Source organism: Lissotriton vulgaris, chromosome 6, assembly GCF_964263255.1.
Source record: "Lissotriton vulgaris chromosome 6, aLisVul1.2, whole genome shotgun sequence".
Lineage (NCBI taxonomy): Eukaryota > Metazoa > Chordata > Amphibia > Caudata > Salamandridae > Lissotriton > Lissotriton vulgaris.
In genome coordinates this window covers 1829199-1850344 of record NC_141694.1, presented here as the reverse complement: position 1 = coordinate 1850344, position 21146 = coordinate 1829199, and the positions used below count along the sequence as shown (strand labels likewise).

Here is a 21146-nt window from a genome sequence, read left to right as displayed (position 1 = left end):
CCTTTCTATACATAAGGCTGCATTGCCGATCCACGGCTATATTGTAATTATATGAATTGTATCATATGAAATCATTGCTTTTTTAATTGTTGAAAACAAGTTAAATTTACGTTTACATCTCGGTATTCAAAACCGATTTCGTAGCAAAAGTAATGAAATGACATTCAGTATGTACTGTTTTAAGATGGCGCCCGTGTAACTTGAGGGCGCAACTAGTCCGTTTTCTACTAATTTTCATGTGACATGTGGTTTTTATATAAAAAAATGGCCGCCAGTGTTTTGTTTACGACACTGACGAAGGATGTAAATCCGAAACGCGTTTGTCCTGAATAAACTGCTGCTGAGCCATAGAATCCTCGAGAGTGCTATTCCTTTCCTGATTGAAAGAGAAAGGGAAGTTACTGAGCCGGATATATACATATAATTAATTCTATTTGTGGTTTTGACATCAATTTACTGGTTATATAACATGTCCAAATGACACTGGTTTATATTGTTCAGTTACAATATATATTTTGATACTGTGGTCATCCATTGGGCACTTGCCCTTTATGCTTTCAACAGATTCTATTTTTAAATTGTTAGAATTGTATAGTGAATTTAATATTGTTGCATTCATGCACTTAATTGCACTGTACATTGCATTTGGATTGTCCGCTTTTTATACTGAAGGATATTTCCTTTATGTCTATTATTTTGTGGGAGGAGTTTTGTTTGTCTACCAGTATTTAACCACTTATGTCTCTGGGTCCTGTCATGTTATCAAGTCCGGGTTTCCCGGAAGAAACGCGTCATGCTGCCATCCCCATTGATGGAATAAAGCACATAATTTTTTTCTAAAATCCTTGGTTTGTGGTCTGTACCTGGCTGTGTCCGTTTGCTGTTTCGGCGCTATATATATATATATACATAAAAATATACACACATATAATTGTTTATTATAATTTAAAAGGATTGGTTTTATAATACTTTTTTAAACTAGATATATGTTAACGATATATATATTCATGCATGTGTGTTTTCATTACATTTTTATTAGCATTTAATATATTTCATTTTTTAATATTTTAATTTATATATGTAAAAATCGATATTTAATACAAAAATATGATTGAAAACTATATATTTTGAAAATATGTTTGTACTTACCTTTCTAATGATAGGTTCTTGATATTTTTGTAGCTGATATTTATGTCTCGATAATTTTGTAGGTCGATGTTTTTGATTTGGATATTTTGTCTCTGAACCCTCAATAGAGGTCCTTCCCTACAACTTTAAACGTCTTTGGGGATGCTTGATATTAATTTAGATCTGCAGAATGCTACGGCTGCATTGATACAGGATGCAGTGGGCTACGGCTGCTTTCAGGAGATGTGGGCCACTGGCTAAGCTGCCGACATTGAGGCTGGGGATCCGGGCTTAACCCAGCTATTTCACTTTTATGTGTGGATCACTTTATCTCCCTCTGCTATAGAGTATACATGTGTACTGCAAATGTAAATATATATATAATGTTAGGGGGAAGCACTGACCTTTGCCGCCACCGCCGAGAGTCAGAGGAAGCCTGACACAGCAACAGGGAGCACCAGGGAGCTCCAACGAACATCGCCGCCACCGCCAAGAGTCCTAAGGCACCGGACTCTGCGCTGCCGCTCCGGGAGACCACAAATCCCAGCAGGCCTCGCGGCGGCGCGTGCTGAGTGACGCGCCTCGCGCCTAGAGAGCGCCAACGCTGCCATAAAGACCGGGAACCCCGGCAGAGTGGGGGGAAGCACTGACCTTTGCCGCCACCGCCGAGAGTCAGAGGAAGCCTGACACAGCAACAGGGAGCACCAGGGAGCTCCAACGAACATCGCCGCCACCGCCAAGAGTCCTAAGGCACCGGACTCCGCGCCGCCGCTCCGGGAGACCACAAATCCCGGCAGGCCTCGCGGCGGCGCGTGCTGTGTGACGCGCCTCGCGCCTAGAGAGCACCAACGCTGCCATAAAGACCGGGAACCCCGGCAGAGCGGGGGGAAGCACTGACCTTTGCCGCCACCGCAGAGAGTCAGAGGAAGCCTGACACAGCAACAGGGAGCACCATGGAGCTCCAACGAACATCGCCGCCACCGCCAAGAGTCCTAAGGCACCGGACTCCGCGCCGCCGCTCCGGGAGACCACAAATCCCGGCAGGCCTCGCGGCGGCGCGTGCTGAGTGACGCGCCTCGCGCCTAGAGAGCGCCAACGCTGCCATAAAGACCGGGAACCCTGGCAGAGCGGGGGGAAGCACTGACCTTTGCCGCCACCGCCGAGAGTCAGAGGAAGCCTGATACAGCAACAGGGAGCACCAGGGAGCTCCAACGAACATCGCCGCCACCGCCAAGAGTCCTAAGGCACCGGACTCCGCGCCGCCGCTCTGGGAGACCACAAATCCCGGCAGGCCTCGCGGCGGCGCGTGCTGAGTGACGCGCCTCGCGCCTAGAGAGCACCAACGCTGCCATAAAGACCGGGAACCCCCGCGTCGCGGGACGCGAGCGGGACGCCCGGGGCTAAGCCCGGGCAAAGGGCGGACCCTCTACGGCCCTCATCTGCAGGAATAGGCAGGAGCAGGGCCAAGAACGCTGCCCAACTTCACTCAAGTAAGTGCTGTCACCCTTTCATTCCTGTAATCGTCTGGATCATCATATTGACTTTCATCCCAAGGACTACCATCGTTGATATTAACATGTCTAAAGCTAAAGCATCTTCTGCTCCACTTAACACAATAGACAATTACATGGTACAGAAAGTTGCCAAAATTAATCAGAATAGGAGATCATCTTTGGGTCTTAGCTATTCGCCGGACTTGCTCATCGATAATACGCCTCTACCACTTTCAGTTCTTGACATTAGTAATGAGGTTTTCCAAACCCCTGATAATAACCCACTGACCCAATTATTAGTTGTAATTAACGAACCAGCTCCAGAATGTACAACTGATGTTGAAAGTAATACCTTAGAAGAGGAAATCCATACACCGGTTCCAGCCCCTAGAGTAATAAAGGGTAGGGGTAAAAACATACCAAAAAGGGGTGGACTTCGATCAGGTAAAAAATGCCTTGAGGCCTCGTCTGAGGAGAAAAATGGTGATGATATTGGGAACAATGGGGGAGGTGGAATTCATCTAGATGAAGATCAATTCAAAAAGCTACTGAATGCCATAGATAATAAAATTAAAACTATTACTAAACCACTCCTAAGTAAAATTGACCTGCTTACAGCAGAGGTCACCAGATTGGGATCACTTTTGCAAAAAGCTATAGTAGAAACACCAAAGTCTGTCCCAATATACTTGGCTATGGCAGATCCGAAAAATACTAAAGCCGTAGTTTGCCCAGATATTGCTACAAACACTTCCCAAAACACCACGTCCAGGTCTGGAAAAGGGGGAGAGGGGATGGGAATTCTAAACCCAGCTTCCATGGTTGAGGATTCTGCAAGGCCCGCCACTAGAAGTACAAATGAGATAGAGAATATAGATAAAGGGCCTGTAGAACTAATAGTGGAAGCTTCCCCATTAATATTGGTTTTAGCAAATGTTCCTCAATTAGAACCAGGACAAGAGGAGAATATCCCTTCTTTGATAAACAAATCACTTCATTGGTTATCAAAGAATATGGCTTTTAAACCAGGAGGCAGGGACCAGCTGGCACAGGAAGTAGTAAAAGCTAGAAGGGTTGAATGGATCGGGGGTGGCATTAAAAAGTTTAGGGGGGATTGCGTGGTGTTGCACCTCTCAGATCCTGAAGTCCTACCAAACATAATAGCTAATATATACCCCCCCCCAGCGTAGATCTACAGAAATAGTGCCATTAACGCTGGATTTCTTTTATACAAAAAAGGGAAATAACATAAATCCAACACTGTTAAAAACTAAATGGAACCCTGTAATAAGAAAAGCCAAATACCCGGCAAACAAAAATAATTGGGGAATTGCGATAGAAAATAGGTTTTCTGCCATATCAGGATTAAGCCAATGTGACTGACTGGAAAATCCGATGAACGTAGGGCAACCTAAGATTACAGAGGTCAAGCACGGGAATCCTAGTATTCCCATGACAAAAGAAACAGATTGTGGTGAGACTAGGATACTTGAACTTAGAGACTATACTTTTAAACCAGTAGAGAACAGCTCATTAGCTGCTCAATCTGGTATTAAACTAGTCGAAGTAAGGTCTCCACTTGGTGCGCCTTCCCCTAACCTGACTATTCCCTTAAATAAGAGGAATATGGAAAGGGAAAGTCCCAACAAGATCATCTCTTGGAATATCGCGGGTATCCAACATAAAATAGAGACCCCGGAATGGTGTGACTTTATAGATTCTTATGACATTGTGCTGCTACAAGAGACATGGTCAGTGTCACCAGTTTTTCGCTTGGGCTTTTTAAACTTTTATGTGCCCGCGGAGAAGAATACAAAGGGACGCCCTTCAGGGGGTCTAACTATTTGGATACGGCAAGCTCTGCAATGCACCATCAAGCAGAACCATATTTCTAATAGCGACCTACTTTCTATACTGCTCACTTGTAACGATGGTTGCAAGCTGGCAATATACAACATCTACGCAAGGGGAACCCAAGGGGGTATATCCTCAGACATAGTAGGAGCTTTAGATGTTGATCTAGAGATGATATCTACCCAGTATATTATCTTGGTGGGAGGAGACCTAAACACAACATTTGAACCCTTAGGTTGTGAGGATAACGATCTGACATATGAAGAAGACACCAAATGGGGAATTCCTCAGTTAGACATTCCAGTGGTTAAAAAATGGACAGAAGTAGCTATTCAGGTTAAAAGTTTATGCCTATCCAGAGGATTGAGGGCAGCCAACGGCCGCACTCCTTCTGATATACAGGGTAGGCATACCTTTGATAACCTAAGATCAAGTAATAGGATTGATTATATTCTGATAGATGTTAGAGCCTGGAGTAAAGTGATCGACATGCAGGTCATATCTAGGTTGGAGAGCGATCACAACCCTTTGTCTTTACTATTCAACCTAGAACAAAAAATAATGACAGAAAATCCAGCTAGGAACTTTATGACTTCAGATGTTGTTCCATCAAATAATCTTCGTCATGTTAGATGGGCAACTTTAGTAGCCAACGCAGAGGATAGGCAGGTCCTTGAGGGGCTAGTTATTGATGAAGTTGCCAGACTACAGGTTTTAATGAATGATGAACATTTTAAAGAGATGATTGAAGAGTCACAGCCAAAGTTCTTTGCTAGTATTCAGAAGCTATTTTTGAAAACTAGCAAGAAGAAGAAGGGTAATGGACCACCCATAAAGAAGGGTTGGTACGATCAATCATGTAGAATAGCAAGACATAATCTTAGTATCGCTTTAAGATCTAAAACGGGAGTTTTAAAAGCCAGGGACGAATATAGAAAAACCCAGATAAAGGCAAAAAAGCAATGGGATGAGAATCTTTGGCTAGATCTGAAGAAGGCATGTGTCGATAAACATCAGAAAGAGTTTTGGGCCATATTAAAGTGGGGCTCAGGGGGTGTAGCTGAATGCCCAAAAAATCATGTTCCTAAGGAGTCCTGGGTCGACTTTTTCAAACCCCAATATGCTGACAACTCAGGCCTTCAGGCAGTTCCCCCTCTAGAAAGGGTATTTTTTGCTAATGAATTATTCACATTAAAAGACGTACACAAGGCTATGGATGGAGCGACCAGAGGCAGGGCACCAGGAATTGATGGCATACCGGCTGACGTTTTTCTATTAGACAGAGATAGCTGGTGTAAATACTTTGTATGGCTTGGAAATGCTATCGCTCAGGGGGCAAAGATACCAGCAACATGGAAAGGAGCAGAAATAATCCCAGTTTACAAAAAAGGGGATAAGGCTCTAGCAAGCAACTACAGGCCAATCAGCCTTATTGATTGCGCCCAAAAACTGATGGGCAGGCTGGTTAAAAACAAGTTACAAGCCTGGATAGTTGACAAGGACATCCTTTCGCCTTATCAAGCGGGATTTCGCCCTTTAACCAGCTCTGTTGACCAGGTGTTCCATTTTCTAACTATATACTGGAAAAATGTTACCCTGTTAAATGGTCCCCTGTTCGCTGTCTTCGTTGACCTAAAGTCCGCGTTTGATTTAGTTCCCCGACAAAAACTTTGGGATGTTTTAAGGGATTTAGGAATAAGTCCGGAATTACTAACTTTGCTTGTAAGACTCCACGAGAACAATTATGCCCGGATTAGGTGGGGAGCCCAGGGTGAGGTCACGGAAACCTTCCCTGTTGAGAGAGGTGTAAGACAGGGTTGTGTCTTGGCCCCCACGTTATTCTCCCTCTACATAAATGGCATTGTGGATTTTCTGAAGCAAGTTCCGACGGATGCTCCATTACTAGACGGGAAGCGAGTTCCAGTACTAATGTTCGCAGATGATACCTTGCTGGTCTCGCGGACCCCTAGTGGTCTACAAAAGACAATAAACGCTTTTGGCGAATTCTGCCGGATCCGGGGCTTAGAAATAAATACATCAAAGACAAAATTCATGAATCTGAATCCCTCCAAGAAATTCAAGGGGAAAATGGTTTACAATGGGGCTTTCTTGGAAGAAGTGGATGCCCTCACCTATCTAGGCATCTCCCTGAATGCTAGTATGAATTGGAGATCCCACATGGACCTTGTACTGTTAAAATTTAATCAGTTGGCAGGGGCAATAGCCAAAAAGTACAAATCTTCATTTACAAAACCAATACAGCCAACAATGGAGATCTATGGCATGAAAGTGCTGGGTGCATGCCTTTATGGATCAGAACTTTGGGGTTTCACCAATTTGAATGCTTTAACAGTGGCAGAAAATAAATTCCTGCGGGGCCTAATCGGTGTTCCACAGAGCACCCCCTCAACTCCTCTCCACTACGACCTGGGGAGGAAAAGGATTGAGGACATGATCAGGCTGCGTCCCTTCCTATATTGGAGGCGTATAAAATCCACTCCGGAGTTGAGACATTACGCTGCTGCCTTACTGGACATTGTTAACTCTGATATCTTCCATAAAGTAGTTTGGCTAAAAGAAGTGAGGAAATTACTTCAAAAGTTGCACCTTGAACACTTGTGGTCCGCAACAGACCCAGATGACTTTCCTTCAAAGACTACATTAAAAAAGTTATACTGGGACATGATAAATAATGCTGCACTGACCTCTAGCCAATCTCCTGCCTTGACATCCCAGTTCCTAGAGTTAAAAACCTCCCCAATGTTTGAACAGTATTGGGATTTGATCTCCAAGCCTCTAGATAGGAAATTGTTTTTCCAGTTCAGAGTTGGCACCTTGCCCCTAAATGCTTTTACTGTTAAATGGTCCCCAGATAATGTAAACACATGCTCCCATTGTAAATCCCATGTAGAAGATATTTTGCATTTCTTATTTGTATGTCCACTATACGTTGCCCCAAGGAATAAATGGTTGAAACCGGCATGCAGAAACTTGGGCACAAGGAGATGTATTGAGGCTTTTAGGGTCCTGAAATCAAACTGTGCCCCCCAACTTGCAATTGCTGTGGCTAAATTCCTGGGATGGGCCTGGATAATACGCACGCGCACTTTAAAACTCCTATGAACTACATGAGCTTCCTTTGGTCTGTGATGATACTCTTTTTAAAAAACGTGTAAATTTTAAAATTCTTATTCGCCAACAAAGAACAAATGTATGGTATTTAATACGTTTTTATTATTAGATTAGTATTTATTCTGTTTAGTTTAGGGATGCAAGCTTTTATGACAATGTTGTCGAATAAAGTATTTAAACTTGACTTGATAATGTTATTATAATTTAAAAGGATTGGTTTTATAATACTTTTTTAAACTAGATATATGTTAACGATATATATATATTCATGCATGTGTGTTTTCATTACATTTTTATTAGCATTTAATATATTTCATTTTTTAATATTTTAATTTATATATGTAAAAATCGATATTTAATACAAAAATATGATTGAAAACTATATATTTTGAAAATATTTTTGTACTTACCTTTCTAATGATAGGTTCTTGATATTTTTGTAGCTGATATTTATGTCTCGATAATTTTGTAGGTCGATATTTTTGATTTGGATATTTTGTCTCTGAACCCTCAATAGAGGTCCTTCCCTACAACTGTAAACGTCTTTGGGGATGCTTGATATTAATTTAGATCTGCAGAATGCTACGGCTGCATTGATGCAGGATGCAGTGGGCTACGGCTGCTTTCAGGAGATGTGGGCCACTGGCTAAGCTGCCGACATTGAGGCTGGGGATCAGGGCTTCACCCAGCTATTTCACTTTTATGTGTAAATCTCTTCATCTCCCTCTGCTATAGAGTATACATGTGAACTGCAAATGTAAATATATATAATCTTATTCAGCAATATGAACATGTAATATGGTGCAGTGCTCCTTTGGTTCCAACTTAGGTTGTGAGGTGGGTAAAAATCGTCACAGAGATTCTTTCATGTGAGTGGTGAAAGTCTTTGCTGTGTCTCACTTCACTTCACTCCCACCTTCACAGCCTATGTGTACTTATGTCAGACTTACACACAAGCAAAGTAATCCACCTAATAGATATCAGCCAAAATGGCGACCATGTGTAAGAGCCATCACATGTAGTAAGGTGCTTATTAGCAGCTCCTTCCTGCCCCAAGGTTCCATACTAAGTAAAATATTTCAGGGACAACCCATCCTATTTAAGGTGGGGAAACTGTGACTACTTGTCCCTGCTCTGGTCCACCCACCATGCGTGGCATAGCATTTCCAGGCGGAGAAAACAAGAAGTCTCCATATAAACTCTGTGTTGGGAGTATAGATGTGAACACTGAATACAGGCTGAGAGGGGTAAAGGAAGCATGGTGGCCAGGGCAGGATTGAGGGCATCCCCTGCTCTGGTGGAGCTGCTGTCTGCCCAGTTCTCCCTGCCAGGCAGGCACAGAGCTCTATATAAGGTGGGTGGATCACCTGTTGTGATTGAAGAGGGGGGTCTCAACCTCTTATACTCCATTGCACGAACAACATTCAACGCAGCCTCTGAACCCTCATAAATCTGTCATTTCTGAGATTAATTGAGGCTACCAGATACACTCTATTTACAAAGATTCAGCTTGATTTCAATAATCCACCTAGAACTACTGGCAGGTCTGATGAGGCAGAGAGTGAGCTGCTTTTTATCAACATATTTGTAGAGAGGTGATCAATTTGGGGGTTCATCAAGAGGTGCTCCTCCAAAGGAAATATATTTTTGCTCTCTATAGCTGTGTCATATATTAGTCACCAGGCCAGCGATAAATGATAGTTTGTCTCAAATGTTATTATACAAATGTGGATGTAATTTAGGTAGCCTGAAAGAGTTCTGAGTTGATTATTAGCACTAGCCATTGAGTGTACTCTGGTAGCCCACTTTTCACATTAGTCAATAAGAGGTGGCAATGGGTGTTCAAAGATTGTTCCCACAAATGAGCTTTCTTTGCAATCGACCTAACCTGTTCCTTCTGGTCCTTTGTTCACAGGGGGAGCAGACACTGTCCGGTTGGTGAATTCTGGTGACGCCTGCCGCGGGAGGGTGGAGATCAAACACGAGAATCGCTGGGGGACGGTCTGTGATAACGACTGGGACATGAAGGATGCTGCGGTGGTCTGTAGACAACTGAACTGTGGATCAGCATCCACAGTACTGCCAAGAAATGACGTATATGGAAGTGGCGTCTTCCCCGTTTGGATGAGTGACCTCAGGTGCACAGGAGCAGAACGGTCTCTCTTCGATTGTCCACGCCCTTCCTGGGGATTCAACAGCTGCCCGGCCAGGTGGGATGGTGGAGTAGAGTGCACAGGTAAGAGCAGCCCACAGCAATCCTTCAACTCCAACGCATTTTTAGAAATGAACAGTAAAAGATTATAATATAATCAGAAAGAAAGAACCGATATGAGACAACACAATATTATTTTAATAGATGCAGAAATATCATTTAATACACTCAATTAGATTTATTATGAGCTAAAGATTGTATCAGTGGCCTTACAGGTGGCAACCTCTTTGAAGGCAATGCATGCGGAAGGAGGCATAGTGCGACAATCCTATTTGCAGATGACATGAGCCTCGCCTCGGAGACTGTCACTTCTGTCCCTTCAGTAGAGGAAATCTCACGTCCAGCCCTGTGCAGGTTGTAAGGTGAAGACGTGTCCACGGAAAGGCACAACCAAGGGTTGGAAAAGATTGGTTGCCCCTTCAAACGTTTTATTTCTTTATTTCAAGAAGCTACAGAATGTTATATGCAGGTTTGTAATATAGTAAATCGGTCGATGTCTTGTGTGACCTCATGGAAGAAAGAAGCGCGACTTCAAGGTAAGTAGCTGATATCATTGGTGACCAAAACCAACCAATAAACGTCTCAAGCTGATCATGTTACTCCTGTGTAAGTGACATTAATAGTTCTTCTTCCAGATCCAGCATTACAACCCGGGGCCGGTTCCTTGTCTTCCTGCTAGTCCAGCGCCAATAACAGTTCTGCTCTTGGATGAACTATATCATTAGGTGTCAGCATTATAACCCTGGCCTGGTCCCCTATAGTCTGGGGGGGCCAAGCTCTGCTACTAATGGCTGGGATCTTGCGTTTCATGACTCTGCGCGGTCCCTTCATCGCTTGGTGAATGAGTCCGAGCAAAACAAACCAGATGGATTCTCTATATTTCCCCAAACCTATCTTTCAATAATGCTTGAACCTTTTCTCAGTAACATGATATGTGTCTGCTCAGTTTGAAAAAGAACGAGTGTCGTCTTGCTAAAACGACTGTTTCCCAGTCTCGGCAGAGGGGACTGCAGCTGCTGTTTCTGCTTTCCTGAGTGATCTGAACCCACAATTAACAGTCCGGGGTGTGTAGTTGTGTGAAGAAGCTCAAAAAGGTTTGGCACTCACACCAACGCATTTATAAGCATTGATGTTATTAATTGTGGGACAATTTAAGAATCTACTCATGACTTTTAGAATGTGGTTTCAATGTATTCACAATCAAAGCATTGGCGCTATACAGAACTCTACATTACCATCTCATGAAGTCCGTCTCAGAAGCATCACACTTGGAGCATGGATGGCATTGGATTGTGGTGATTTGTGTGTGCTTTTCGACTTTTTGGGGTGTTGTTGGGGCCTGGTCATGTGGGTGGGTGCGCGCTGGTCTCTGTGGTCTTGAGTGAGGACTGGTATTGGATAGTTTAACGAGCACACACGTAACGTCAGGGTTAGAAGATACTGTGTGAGTTGAAAATTGATATTACTGTTTGCGTGTAACTTGCTGAACATGAGTTTGCGGAGGTCAGGGATGGTCGCCGGGGTAGTGGGGACCCTTGATGCCTTCCTTGCAGGGGCGGATTGGCAATGCAGGCATTCGGGCATCGGCCAAAGGGCCGGTATCTCCGTGCTCTCTGTGGGACGTTTTTTTTCTCCCCTTTCCCAGCCGCACAGTGAAGCTGCATTAATTTCTCTGTCTCTGTCTCCGTGATCGCTGTGGACTAGGAAAGGGGAGAAAAAAAAACGGCCCACAGAGGGCACGGAGACAGAGACAGAGAAATGAATGCAGCTTCACTGTGCAGTGATTATCCGCAGTGCGTCTCCTTCACCCCCTGCCCAGCAAAACAATCAGGCTGAGGTGGCTGGGGAGGGGGTGATTGTTTGCAACAATCGGCCTCCCTGGGGCCAGGTGTTGCTCAGGCCTTTGAGCCATCTTCACCTCGGCCCCCCTGGGGCCCACGCGGCACATAAACAGTGTTAGGTTTTTTTTTTGTTTCTTTGTTTTTAATTTAATGCGATTTTATATAGCGCAAACTTTACCAGAAGGTGTCAGAGCGCTTTACATAAGAATCCGTTGCAAAACATAAGGACTTAGGATTACATGCGTTACGTAAAAGATACAAGCAGAAAAAATTGCAAATGTACAAGTAGTAAAGTCACTCAAAGAAGAGAAACAAATGGATATACTCTAAGAATCACATAGGAATGGTAGAGAGTACAAAGGTCTACTGCATATACTAGTGACTAGAGTTCTCTATATACATATATATACACACATAGTAGATTTTCTCAGGCAGAGTTCCATTAAGTGGGGTCGGAGGGGGGATGCAGTCACAGTACCAAGGGAGGGTGGGAGGGATACAAGGGTATGGAGAAAAGGCAAAACAGAAAAGGGAAGAAACATTTGAGGATCGTCAAGGGGGAAACGAGGGAGAAGGGTACAAGACGAGGGAATGGACAAAATGGCGGGTCGGGGTCCAGAGAAAAACGGCAGAAGGAATAGTGGGCGAGGAAGAATGGGTCTCGCTGTGGGGGCCAGGTGATCTTTGCAACTTGCACCATCTTCACCTCAGCCTCCCCCTGGCTACCATGGATGGCCCAGCAGCTGTGTTGTTTTGTGCTCCCCTGCCAGGACATTGCTCTGAGGCCTGGAGGGCTGGGTAGGGCTTATTAATTTACTAATTGCAGGGGCCTCACTGCTGTTCATGTGCTCCTGAGCTGAAGGTCTGGGGAGGGCTGAGTAGGTAAGTAATAGCAGGGGCTTTGCTTCTTATTAGGTGCTCCTTCCCTGAAGGGCTCGAATTATGAAAGGGCACTCTCCTTGAATGTGTGCCACGCCCCTTAATAGTGGGCCACGCCCCTTGAATGTGGGCCACTTTTTTCGTCAGTGCCCGGGCCAAATTGTGATCCCAATCCGACCCTGCTTCCTTGTCCGAGAAGAAACAGCTCTTATACATGAGATACAGCTCACAGAGCGCCGATTGTCTCTGGAGCCCCAAACTCAGCTTGGTCGACATCCTGGCATAGTTATTGATTTAGAAAAGGGCTCCTAATTTCCTCAGGTGCAATGCCCAATGAAATACAAATTGATGGAACCAATCTCCTTGTAAAGCCCACTGAGGATCATCCATCTGTGGACTGTAGACATGGAGTCAGCACAAGAGGGCAGAAGGCAAGCTTAACAAAGGGACAGGACCTTCCACCAGGAAGAAAAGACGCCTGGCTCAGAAACCAAAATTGAAAAATCGTAATCATGAAGAGCATGTTAGTACGTCTCATAGAAGTGAAATACCCAGCAGTACGTCATTGCTCGCAGACACTTCCGCCAACACAAACAAAACATGTTATGGACAAATGTGGACGCTATATGTAAAAGACTAGAGTGAATGATATCTACTTTACTAGATCCGTTACTGCAGAAACTGTGTCAACCAGAAGATAGGATGAATAAGTTAGAGCACATTGGCTGTAAAGGACGGGCAGTGAATGTGGGGCCATACCCACTACTCGGCCTATGTCTCAACCATCAAGGGTACCAAGTATCGTGGGGAATGACCCTATAATTAATGAGCCCAGCTCAAATATTCAACCTGTCCTCTCCACCACAACTGACCCAGCGTATATCAGCTCTCCACATTTAGAAGGTAGACAGCATCGCATAATACACCGTCAGCACTCATCCCTAGTAAATCATATGCTAAGCTCTATGGACGGGGTAGCGCTAAGGGACTCCGGAGAGCCACTCGTGCAGGCTGTGAAACAAAGAAGACCTAATGATCTTTCTAATAATATGATTTTGGATCTCCCCCCGGATGCCACACCATTTACTGTTGTTTTGGCAAATGTCCCCTCCCCTAGTCTCAAACGACCCTGAACACTGGTCTACACTATGTAACAAAGCCGTTCATTTAGTAAGCTCTAGAACTGAGCTAAAGAATATCCTCTTTTCATAATTTAAAATGGTCCGTAGGATACCATGGATTGATAGGTCCACAAAGCGCTTCCAAGGTGATTGTGTGATGCTAAACTTTGGGTCAGCTCATTCTCCACAGGGCAGGGAACTGGCAGGTTGACTCAATTGGCATTAACATCCTACTCTTGGGGTTCTTTTATCAACCTGCCTCTGTTCCGGATTGGGACCAGGGAGAAAGGCCAGCTTTAAAGAAAAGGAGAAATCCCTACGCAAGTCAAGTCAAGTAAAAATTTGTATAGCGCACTACTCACCCAGAGGGTCTCAGGGCGCTTGGGGGAGAGGGGTTCGCTACTTATCAAACAGCCAAGTTTTGAGTAGTTTTCTGAAGGAGAGGTGGTTCTGTGTGAGACGGAGGTGAGTGGGGAGGGAGTTCCAGGTTTTGGCATCTAAGTAGGAGAATGATCTTCCTCCCATGGTGGTTCTTCAGATGCGTGGAATACCGGCGAGGGCTTGGTTGGACGAGCATAGTTGGCGGGTAGGGGTGTAAAAGGTCAGGCGAGTGTTGAGGTATTTGGGTCCTAGGTCGTGGAGGGCCTTGTGTGCGTGAGTGAGAAGACGGAACGTTATTCTCTTGTTGACGGGGAGCCAGTGAAGGTCTCTTAGGTGGCCGGATATGTGATTGTGGCGGAGTATGTCTAGGATGAGTCGAGCGGAGGCGTTTTGAATGCGTTGAAGTCTCTTCTGCAATTTGGCTGTGGTTCCGGCGTAGAGGGTGTTTCCGTAGTCCAGTCGGCTTGTGACCAGTGCTTGGGTGACCATCTTCCTTGTTTCGGTTGGGATCCATCGGAAGATTTTTCGGAGCATACGTAGGATGTTAAAGCATGACGATGAGACGGCGTTGATCTGTCTGGTCATCGAGAGGGCGGAGTCTAGGATGAATCCCAGATTGCGAGCATGGTCTGTTGGTTTGGGTGCGCTTCCTAGGGCCAGTGGCCACCATGAGTCGTCCCATGCAGAGGGGGATGATCCTAGGATGAGGACTTCCGTCTTGTCTGAATTCAGTTTTAGGCTGCTGTTCTTCATCCACTCGGCTACGTCGTTCATTCCTTCGTGTAGGTTGGTTTTGGCGGTATTTGGGTCTTTAGTGAGGGAGAGGATCAGCTGTGTGTCGTCAGCGTATGAGATGATATTGAGGTTGTGCTGGCGAGCAATGGTTGCCAGGGGGCTCATGTAGACGTTGAAGAGGGTGGGGCTGAGCGATGATCCTTGTGGTACGCCGCAGATGACTTCGGTGGCCTCTGATCTGAAAGGGGGGAGGCGGACTCTTTGGGTTCTTCCGGCGAGGAACGAGATGATCCAATCCAAAGCCTTATCTTGTATCCCGACGTTGCTGAGGCCATGTACGGTGGCAGACCGTGTCAAATGCTGCGGAGAGGTCCAGGAGAATGAGGGCAACTGTTTCCCCGTTGTCGAGTAGTGACCGGATGTCGTCTGTGGCTGCGATGAGGGCGGTCTCGGTGCTGTGGTTGGCTCGGAAGCCGGACTGTGAGGGGTCGAGGGAGCCGTTAGACTCGAGGAAGGCGGTGAGCTGACTGTTGACGGTCTTCTCTATGACTTTGGCGGGGAATGGGAGCAGTGAGATGGGGCGGTAGTTTTTAAGTTCGGTGGGGTCTGCAGTAGGTTTCTTCAGGAGGGCACTGAGTTTGGCGTGTTTCCAGCTTTCCGGGAAGGTAGCGGTGTTGAGGGAGCAGTTGATGATATCCCGGAGTTGGGGTGCGATGATGGAGTCAACTTTGTTGAAGATGTGGTGGGGGCATGGGTCGGTTGGAGATCCGGAGTGGATTGAGTTCATCAAGCGGATGGTGTCTTCGGTGCTAATCGGGTTCCAGGCGTGAAGGGTGGTGGAGGGGGGCTTTAGTTCGGTGGTGACGGGAGTGGTCTGGTCGCCGAAGCTGTTATCTATGTCAGCGATCTTGCTGTGGAAGAATGAGGCTAGAGAGTAGCAGAGGTCTTGAGAGGGAGTGATGTCATTGGTGCCGGCGTTGGGGTTGGTGAGCTCTTTGACAATGCTAGAGAGTTCCTTGCTGTTGTGGGCGTTGTTGTCTAGTCGATCCTTGAATGCAGTTTTCTTGGTGGAGCGGATCAGTTGGTGGTGTTTGCGGGTTGCGTCCTTGAGGGCGGTCATGTTGTCTGTGGTTGGGTTTTTTCGCCAGGCTTTCTCGAGGGTGCAGCAGTTCTTTTTGGAGTTCTTGAGGTCGTCGTTGAACCAGGAGGCTTTTTTGTTCCCTGGTTTGCTGTGATGGTTTTTCAAGGGTGCTAATTCGTCAGCGCAGTGGGTGATCCACTGTGCGAGATTGATGGCTGCTTGATTTGGGTCCGTTGATATGGTGGGAAGGTTTTGTTTCAGAGATGTGGTGAGCTGGTCGGTGGTAACTTTGTTCCAGTTTCTGCGGGGAGCTTGTTGTGGTTGGTGGTGGGTCGTGGTCTTTTTGAAGCTGAAGTGGACGCAGCTGTGATCTGTCCAGTGGAGTCCTGTGGCGTGATTAAAGGAGATGTGCTTGCTGGAGGAGAAGATTGGGTCAAGCGTGTGTCCGGCTAGGTGGGTGGGGGTACTCACCAGTTGTTTGAGTCCGAGATTGGTGAGATTGTCCAGCAGGGTGGTGGTGTTGTTGTCGTTGTTATTCTCTAGGTGGAAGTTGAGGTCTCCTAGGAGAATGTAGTCTTTGGAGGGGAGGGCGTGTGGGCTGATAAAGTCAGCGATGTCTTCACTGAATTGTGTGCGGGGTCCAGGGGGTCTGTAAATGAGGGTGCCTCTGAGTGTGGTCTTTGGGTCGGTGTGTATCTGGAAGTGGAGGTGTTAGGTGGCTAAGAGGGTGTCTTTAGAGCTGGTCGAGATGCGAATGGTGTTCTTGTGGACGATGGCGATGCCTCCTCCTGTTTGGTTGATACGGTCTCTTCGGATGATCTTGTAACCGTCCGCGGGATGGCTATGGCGATGTCGGGCGCTGATGAGGCGTTCATCCAGGTTTCCGTAAGGAAGGCGACGTCCGGCGATGTGGTGTCGAGTAAGTTCCATAGTTCAATGGCGTGTCTGTGGACTGAGCGGGTGTTGAGCAGGATGCACTTTAGGTGGGTATTGTCGGAGCTCTGTTTGGCGTTTGTGGGTGTAGTGTGCGTCTTGATGCAGGAGAACTTGCAGGATTGGCAGGTGAAGGGTCCATGGGTTTGTCCTGGGGCGGCTTGGTGGCAGTCGTGGAGGCGGCCGGGGTTGAGTGCAATGATGGTTGTGGCGTCGTAGGTACGGTGGGAGGGATAGTCTTTGCGGTATTCAGGGGTTCTGGCGCTGGGCACGGGCCAGGCATGGAAGGGCGTAGACGGGCTTTATTTTGGTGCGCCTTCGGTGTGCATAGGGTGCGTCCGCTGCGCGTGAACGCTGCGCGTGAACACTGCGCGTAAGTGCATCTGTCATAAGTGGAGAGTGGAGGGGCGGAGGGAGGGAGGAGCAGCTGGGAGCAGGGTGGTGAGTGGGGAGGGGAGCGGTGAAGCTGGAGGGAGCGGGGGTGGGGCCGGAGCAGCAAGGATCGAGGAAGAATCCAAACACAAACAAATGGAGGCACAGTAAATAAATACAGGGGCACGGAGGCAGGGATACAATCTAAATATGCGGCACAATCAGCACAGGGCACGGAGGCACAAATACGGGCTAAAAAGCAGGATAATCAACACAGGGGCACGGAGTCACGGTTAAAATCGATACAGGCTCAATATACAGGCTCAAGGACTACTACAAATGCAGGGGCACGAAGGCACGATATGCGTTCTCAGTACTTGACTGATGAATGCAGTGGCAGCGGGAAGAGAGACCGGCTCTGACCAGGTCAGGTACTGACAAATAATTGCTATGAAATCCTCAACTCCCTGGAAGACAATGAGTGACTTCCTGACCTAAAGCCGCCCCTATCTGATAACGTCACCCCAGTCCACCCTACCATAGATATCCCTAATAGTGAGTCATCACAACAGACAGATTGCACTAGTTTGATTATTGAGAATAAGGATGACTCCAGAGGGAGAGCTCCGAACATCATTACAGCACTAGTAATGGACAATGATGATGTTCCTGTAAATACACTCACAATGTGCAAGTCTCTTCATGTTATTAACAAGAAAGTCCCCTGTAACCTGGTGTCTTGGAATGTTGCTGGCCTGCGCTCGAAGCTAAGTGAGCCCATTTGGTGTGAGTTCATATTAAATCAAAACTTCCTCTGTCTCCAGGAAACATGGGTTAGAGATGCGATCCACATCAATGGGTTTAAAACACTACATACCAGGGTAATCGAAGGACACAGAGGAAAATTGCACTTATATATCTAATAGCTTAAATGTTAAGGTGGGTCTTTATAGTGAGGATACTTATTATCAGGTAATCAGGATTGAACTAGATAGTAAACAACGTTTGATTTTGATGAGCTTTTACAATAATGTCCCAGTATTTAGCATAAACCACGTTACTAAACAGCTATGTAGTGATGTACAATCCTTATGGGGAAATTCGGCCAAAGAAACAGTTGGTATTTTGGGCGTGGATTTTATTTTTGCCTCGTGTATGCATTTTAATAGAAATATCTGCGGCCATAAAGCAGAGGAGGGTTCAATAGTACTCACTTCTGTCATTCTAACCAAGGGGGAGTTATTTAATGAGATGTAATGTTGTTTCGATTTAGGTTTTGTAAACGACATGTGCCCGGATCCGGTTATTATGGGCCATACTGTTAATGGTAGGGTTTGTGCTTCACAAAAGATTTTCTACTCATGTCAAATAATTATGCTTCTAGAATTTGTACTTTCCATATTGACAACATTGCCCTGAGTGACCACTTTCTGCTATGTTTGACAGTCACCTTATGGTTGAACCACTTAACTAATAGTAATAGATCTGATCAGATGATAGATTCAATTGTCCTTGATAAGCCGAATGGTTACACGTTGAAATGGTCTATGGTCAATCCAGAAGGTGTTATCAGACATGTGGTAGATAATTGTAAAGATGCACTTGACGTTTGTTTGAGTGAGACATCAACCCCTATGAATATCTTGGGATCTTTTTCAGCCATATCCGGCATGGTAAAGGAGACATTACATGTACAGAAACTAAGTAAACCTAAAATATCTAGTTGGTTTAATACAAAATGTACAAAGGCTTATTCAAACCTAAAAAATGCTCTCTATACTAGTCCCAAAAATCAGGATGCCATGAGACATGCCAGGGGAATGTATAAATTAGCAATCAAAGAAAGAAAAATAACCCTAAGAAATGAAGCGTCGGAGTCTCTCCATATGGCTGCCTTCAACCGTGATAGCAGCGCCTTTTGGAAAGCGCTCAGAGCTCCTTTTCTAAAGTCAGAAGGGTGTCCAACAATAGAGTTTGCTATGAGTGAAGAATAGTGGATCCAACATTTTAACATGGTCTTCAATGGGGAGGGCAGTTCTAATAATAACTTAAATGAAACTTTTTTAGCCTATAATAATCAATATTTTGACCTCCAATTTACATTGGAGAAGGTGAAAAGGGCCATTTCTGCTTCGCGGGGAGGAAAAGCCCCAGTACCCGATGGTGTCCCTGCTGACCTATTGAAATCAAACATGGATCTATAGGGACCAATAGTTGTTCTGCACGTTTTATGTCTACCTCGCTAGAGTCTATTATCGTCTCCATTTCCAAAAAGGGTAACCGCCAGGATCCTGGATGTTAAAAACCCATTTCATTGTTGGACTCACTGGCTAAAGTAGTGGGCCGCATTATCTTAGCACGCTTAAATGTATGGGCACAGGATAACAACGTTCTTTCTGATCTTCAATTTGGGTTCTGAGAAGGTGTGGAAACCACTGAGCAGGGCTTAAATTTAGCCCTATTAGTGGGTAAATACACACGGGTAAAAGAAGGAAGATTGTTTTTAGCACTTGTGGATCTCACCACTGCATTTGATTCAGTTAGGCACACTAAACTTTGGGAGATTTTAGATAAGATCAATGTAGACCCACATATTATCCACTTTCTGAGACGTTTCTATCTTAACGCTAGGAAGAGAGTACGATTTAGTATTAGTGGTGGGTGGACTGCGCCAATTCCATATCGAAGGGGCGTCAGGCAAGGTTGTGTCCTGGCCCCCTTTCTTTTTAATCTTTATGCAAATGATTTGGAAATGGCATTGGTTAAGGAACAGAATGATTACCCACGGGTGCCCGATACCTGCAGTCTTGATGCCGATGATGCAGTCCTTATGTCACGGACGCAAATAGGTCTATAACAGGTTTTAAATGGTATTACGGACTTTATGAGTAGTTTAGGACTAATGGTGAATACCTCCAATACCTTTATAATGAGTTGTGGTAAAGGGAGCCGAAAATGTCGGGATATGTTCATGGGTGGCAAAAAATAGAGGCAACTTAGACTTTTTCGTATCTAGGAATACTGTTCCATGAGGACAACCTGTGGACCCAGGCCGTCCTATCAAAAAAGTTACCCTTCCTAAGAACAACCACCACACTTGCCCAGTTCTCTAAAAAATTAGGGAGAAAACCACTGGCGTAGTTACGGCTGATTTATCAAGCTAAAATTATTTCGACCCCAATGTATGGTGCGGGGGTGTGGGGTTTGGCTAATACTCAACCACTTCAGACCGTGGAAAATATTTTTTTGAGATATATTTTGCCAGTTCCTAAATGCACCTCGTCATTTGTTTGCCATGCAGAACTGGGCCTAACACATCTCTCAGATCTCATAAAACTGGAGCTGGGTCTTTTACGGCGTCGGATATGGACCAAGGTTGAGACCAAATTAAATAGGGATATTTTTACTGATATTTTAAAGATGGAAAAAGTTTTATTAATTCCCTCGCTCCAATATGTCAGTGATTTTATGCAGAATTTAGGCCACCCACAGTATTTTACTGAACCTTCCACTCTGCGGGAGGTATGTAGGAAAGACCTAAAAGAGGAAGGACTATTGATGTTGGAACTGGTGACTGCTGAAATTGTGATACCCACTGTACAAGATAGTCAACTTATTTTAAGTGTTTTTACCATTCAACCATACTTTACATATGTACCTGGAGGCTTCAATAGATTTTTATTGACTAGATTCAGGTTGGGAATATTTCACAGAATTGTTAGTTTTACCACCATGAATGATTGGTCACGAACAATGGTTCTATGTCCCTGTGACACTTCCTCCAAACAATCCACCATTCATGTCGTCTTTTTCTGTAGATTCTATTGTCAGATGAGGAAAGTGTGGATTCTACCTATTTTAAAAATGAAAGGGGTTAGACAGTGCCGTCCAGCGTTCCTCGCACTGCAGACCTTAGATAATGCGCATGTGATTTGGAGAGTTGCAATGTTTTTGAAAAAAGTGGTTAGCCTTAGAAAAGCTATT

The 21146-nt window shown here is 45.2% G+C and overlaps 1 protein-coding gene across 1 annotated transcript in view; it reads left to right on the top strand.

The window, feature by feature from the left end:
* Window positions 1–21146, top strand: part of LOC147706664 (CD5 antigen-like) — a 249046-nt gene that overhangs the window by 156771 nt on the left and 71129 nt on the right. Inside the window, exon 4 of the mRNA XM_086925812.1 lies at window positions 9523–9843. Coding sequence (XP_086781938.1) covers window positions 9523–9843 — 321 coding nt within the window. The remainder of the gene's footprint in view (window positions 1–9522; window positions 9844–21146) is intronic.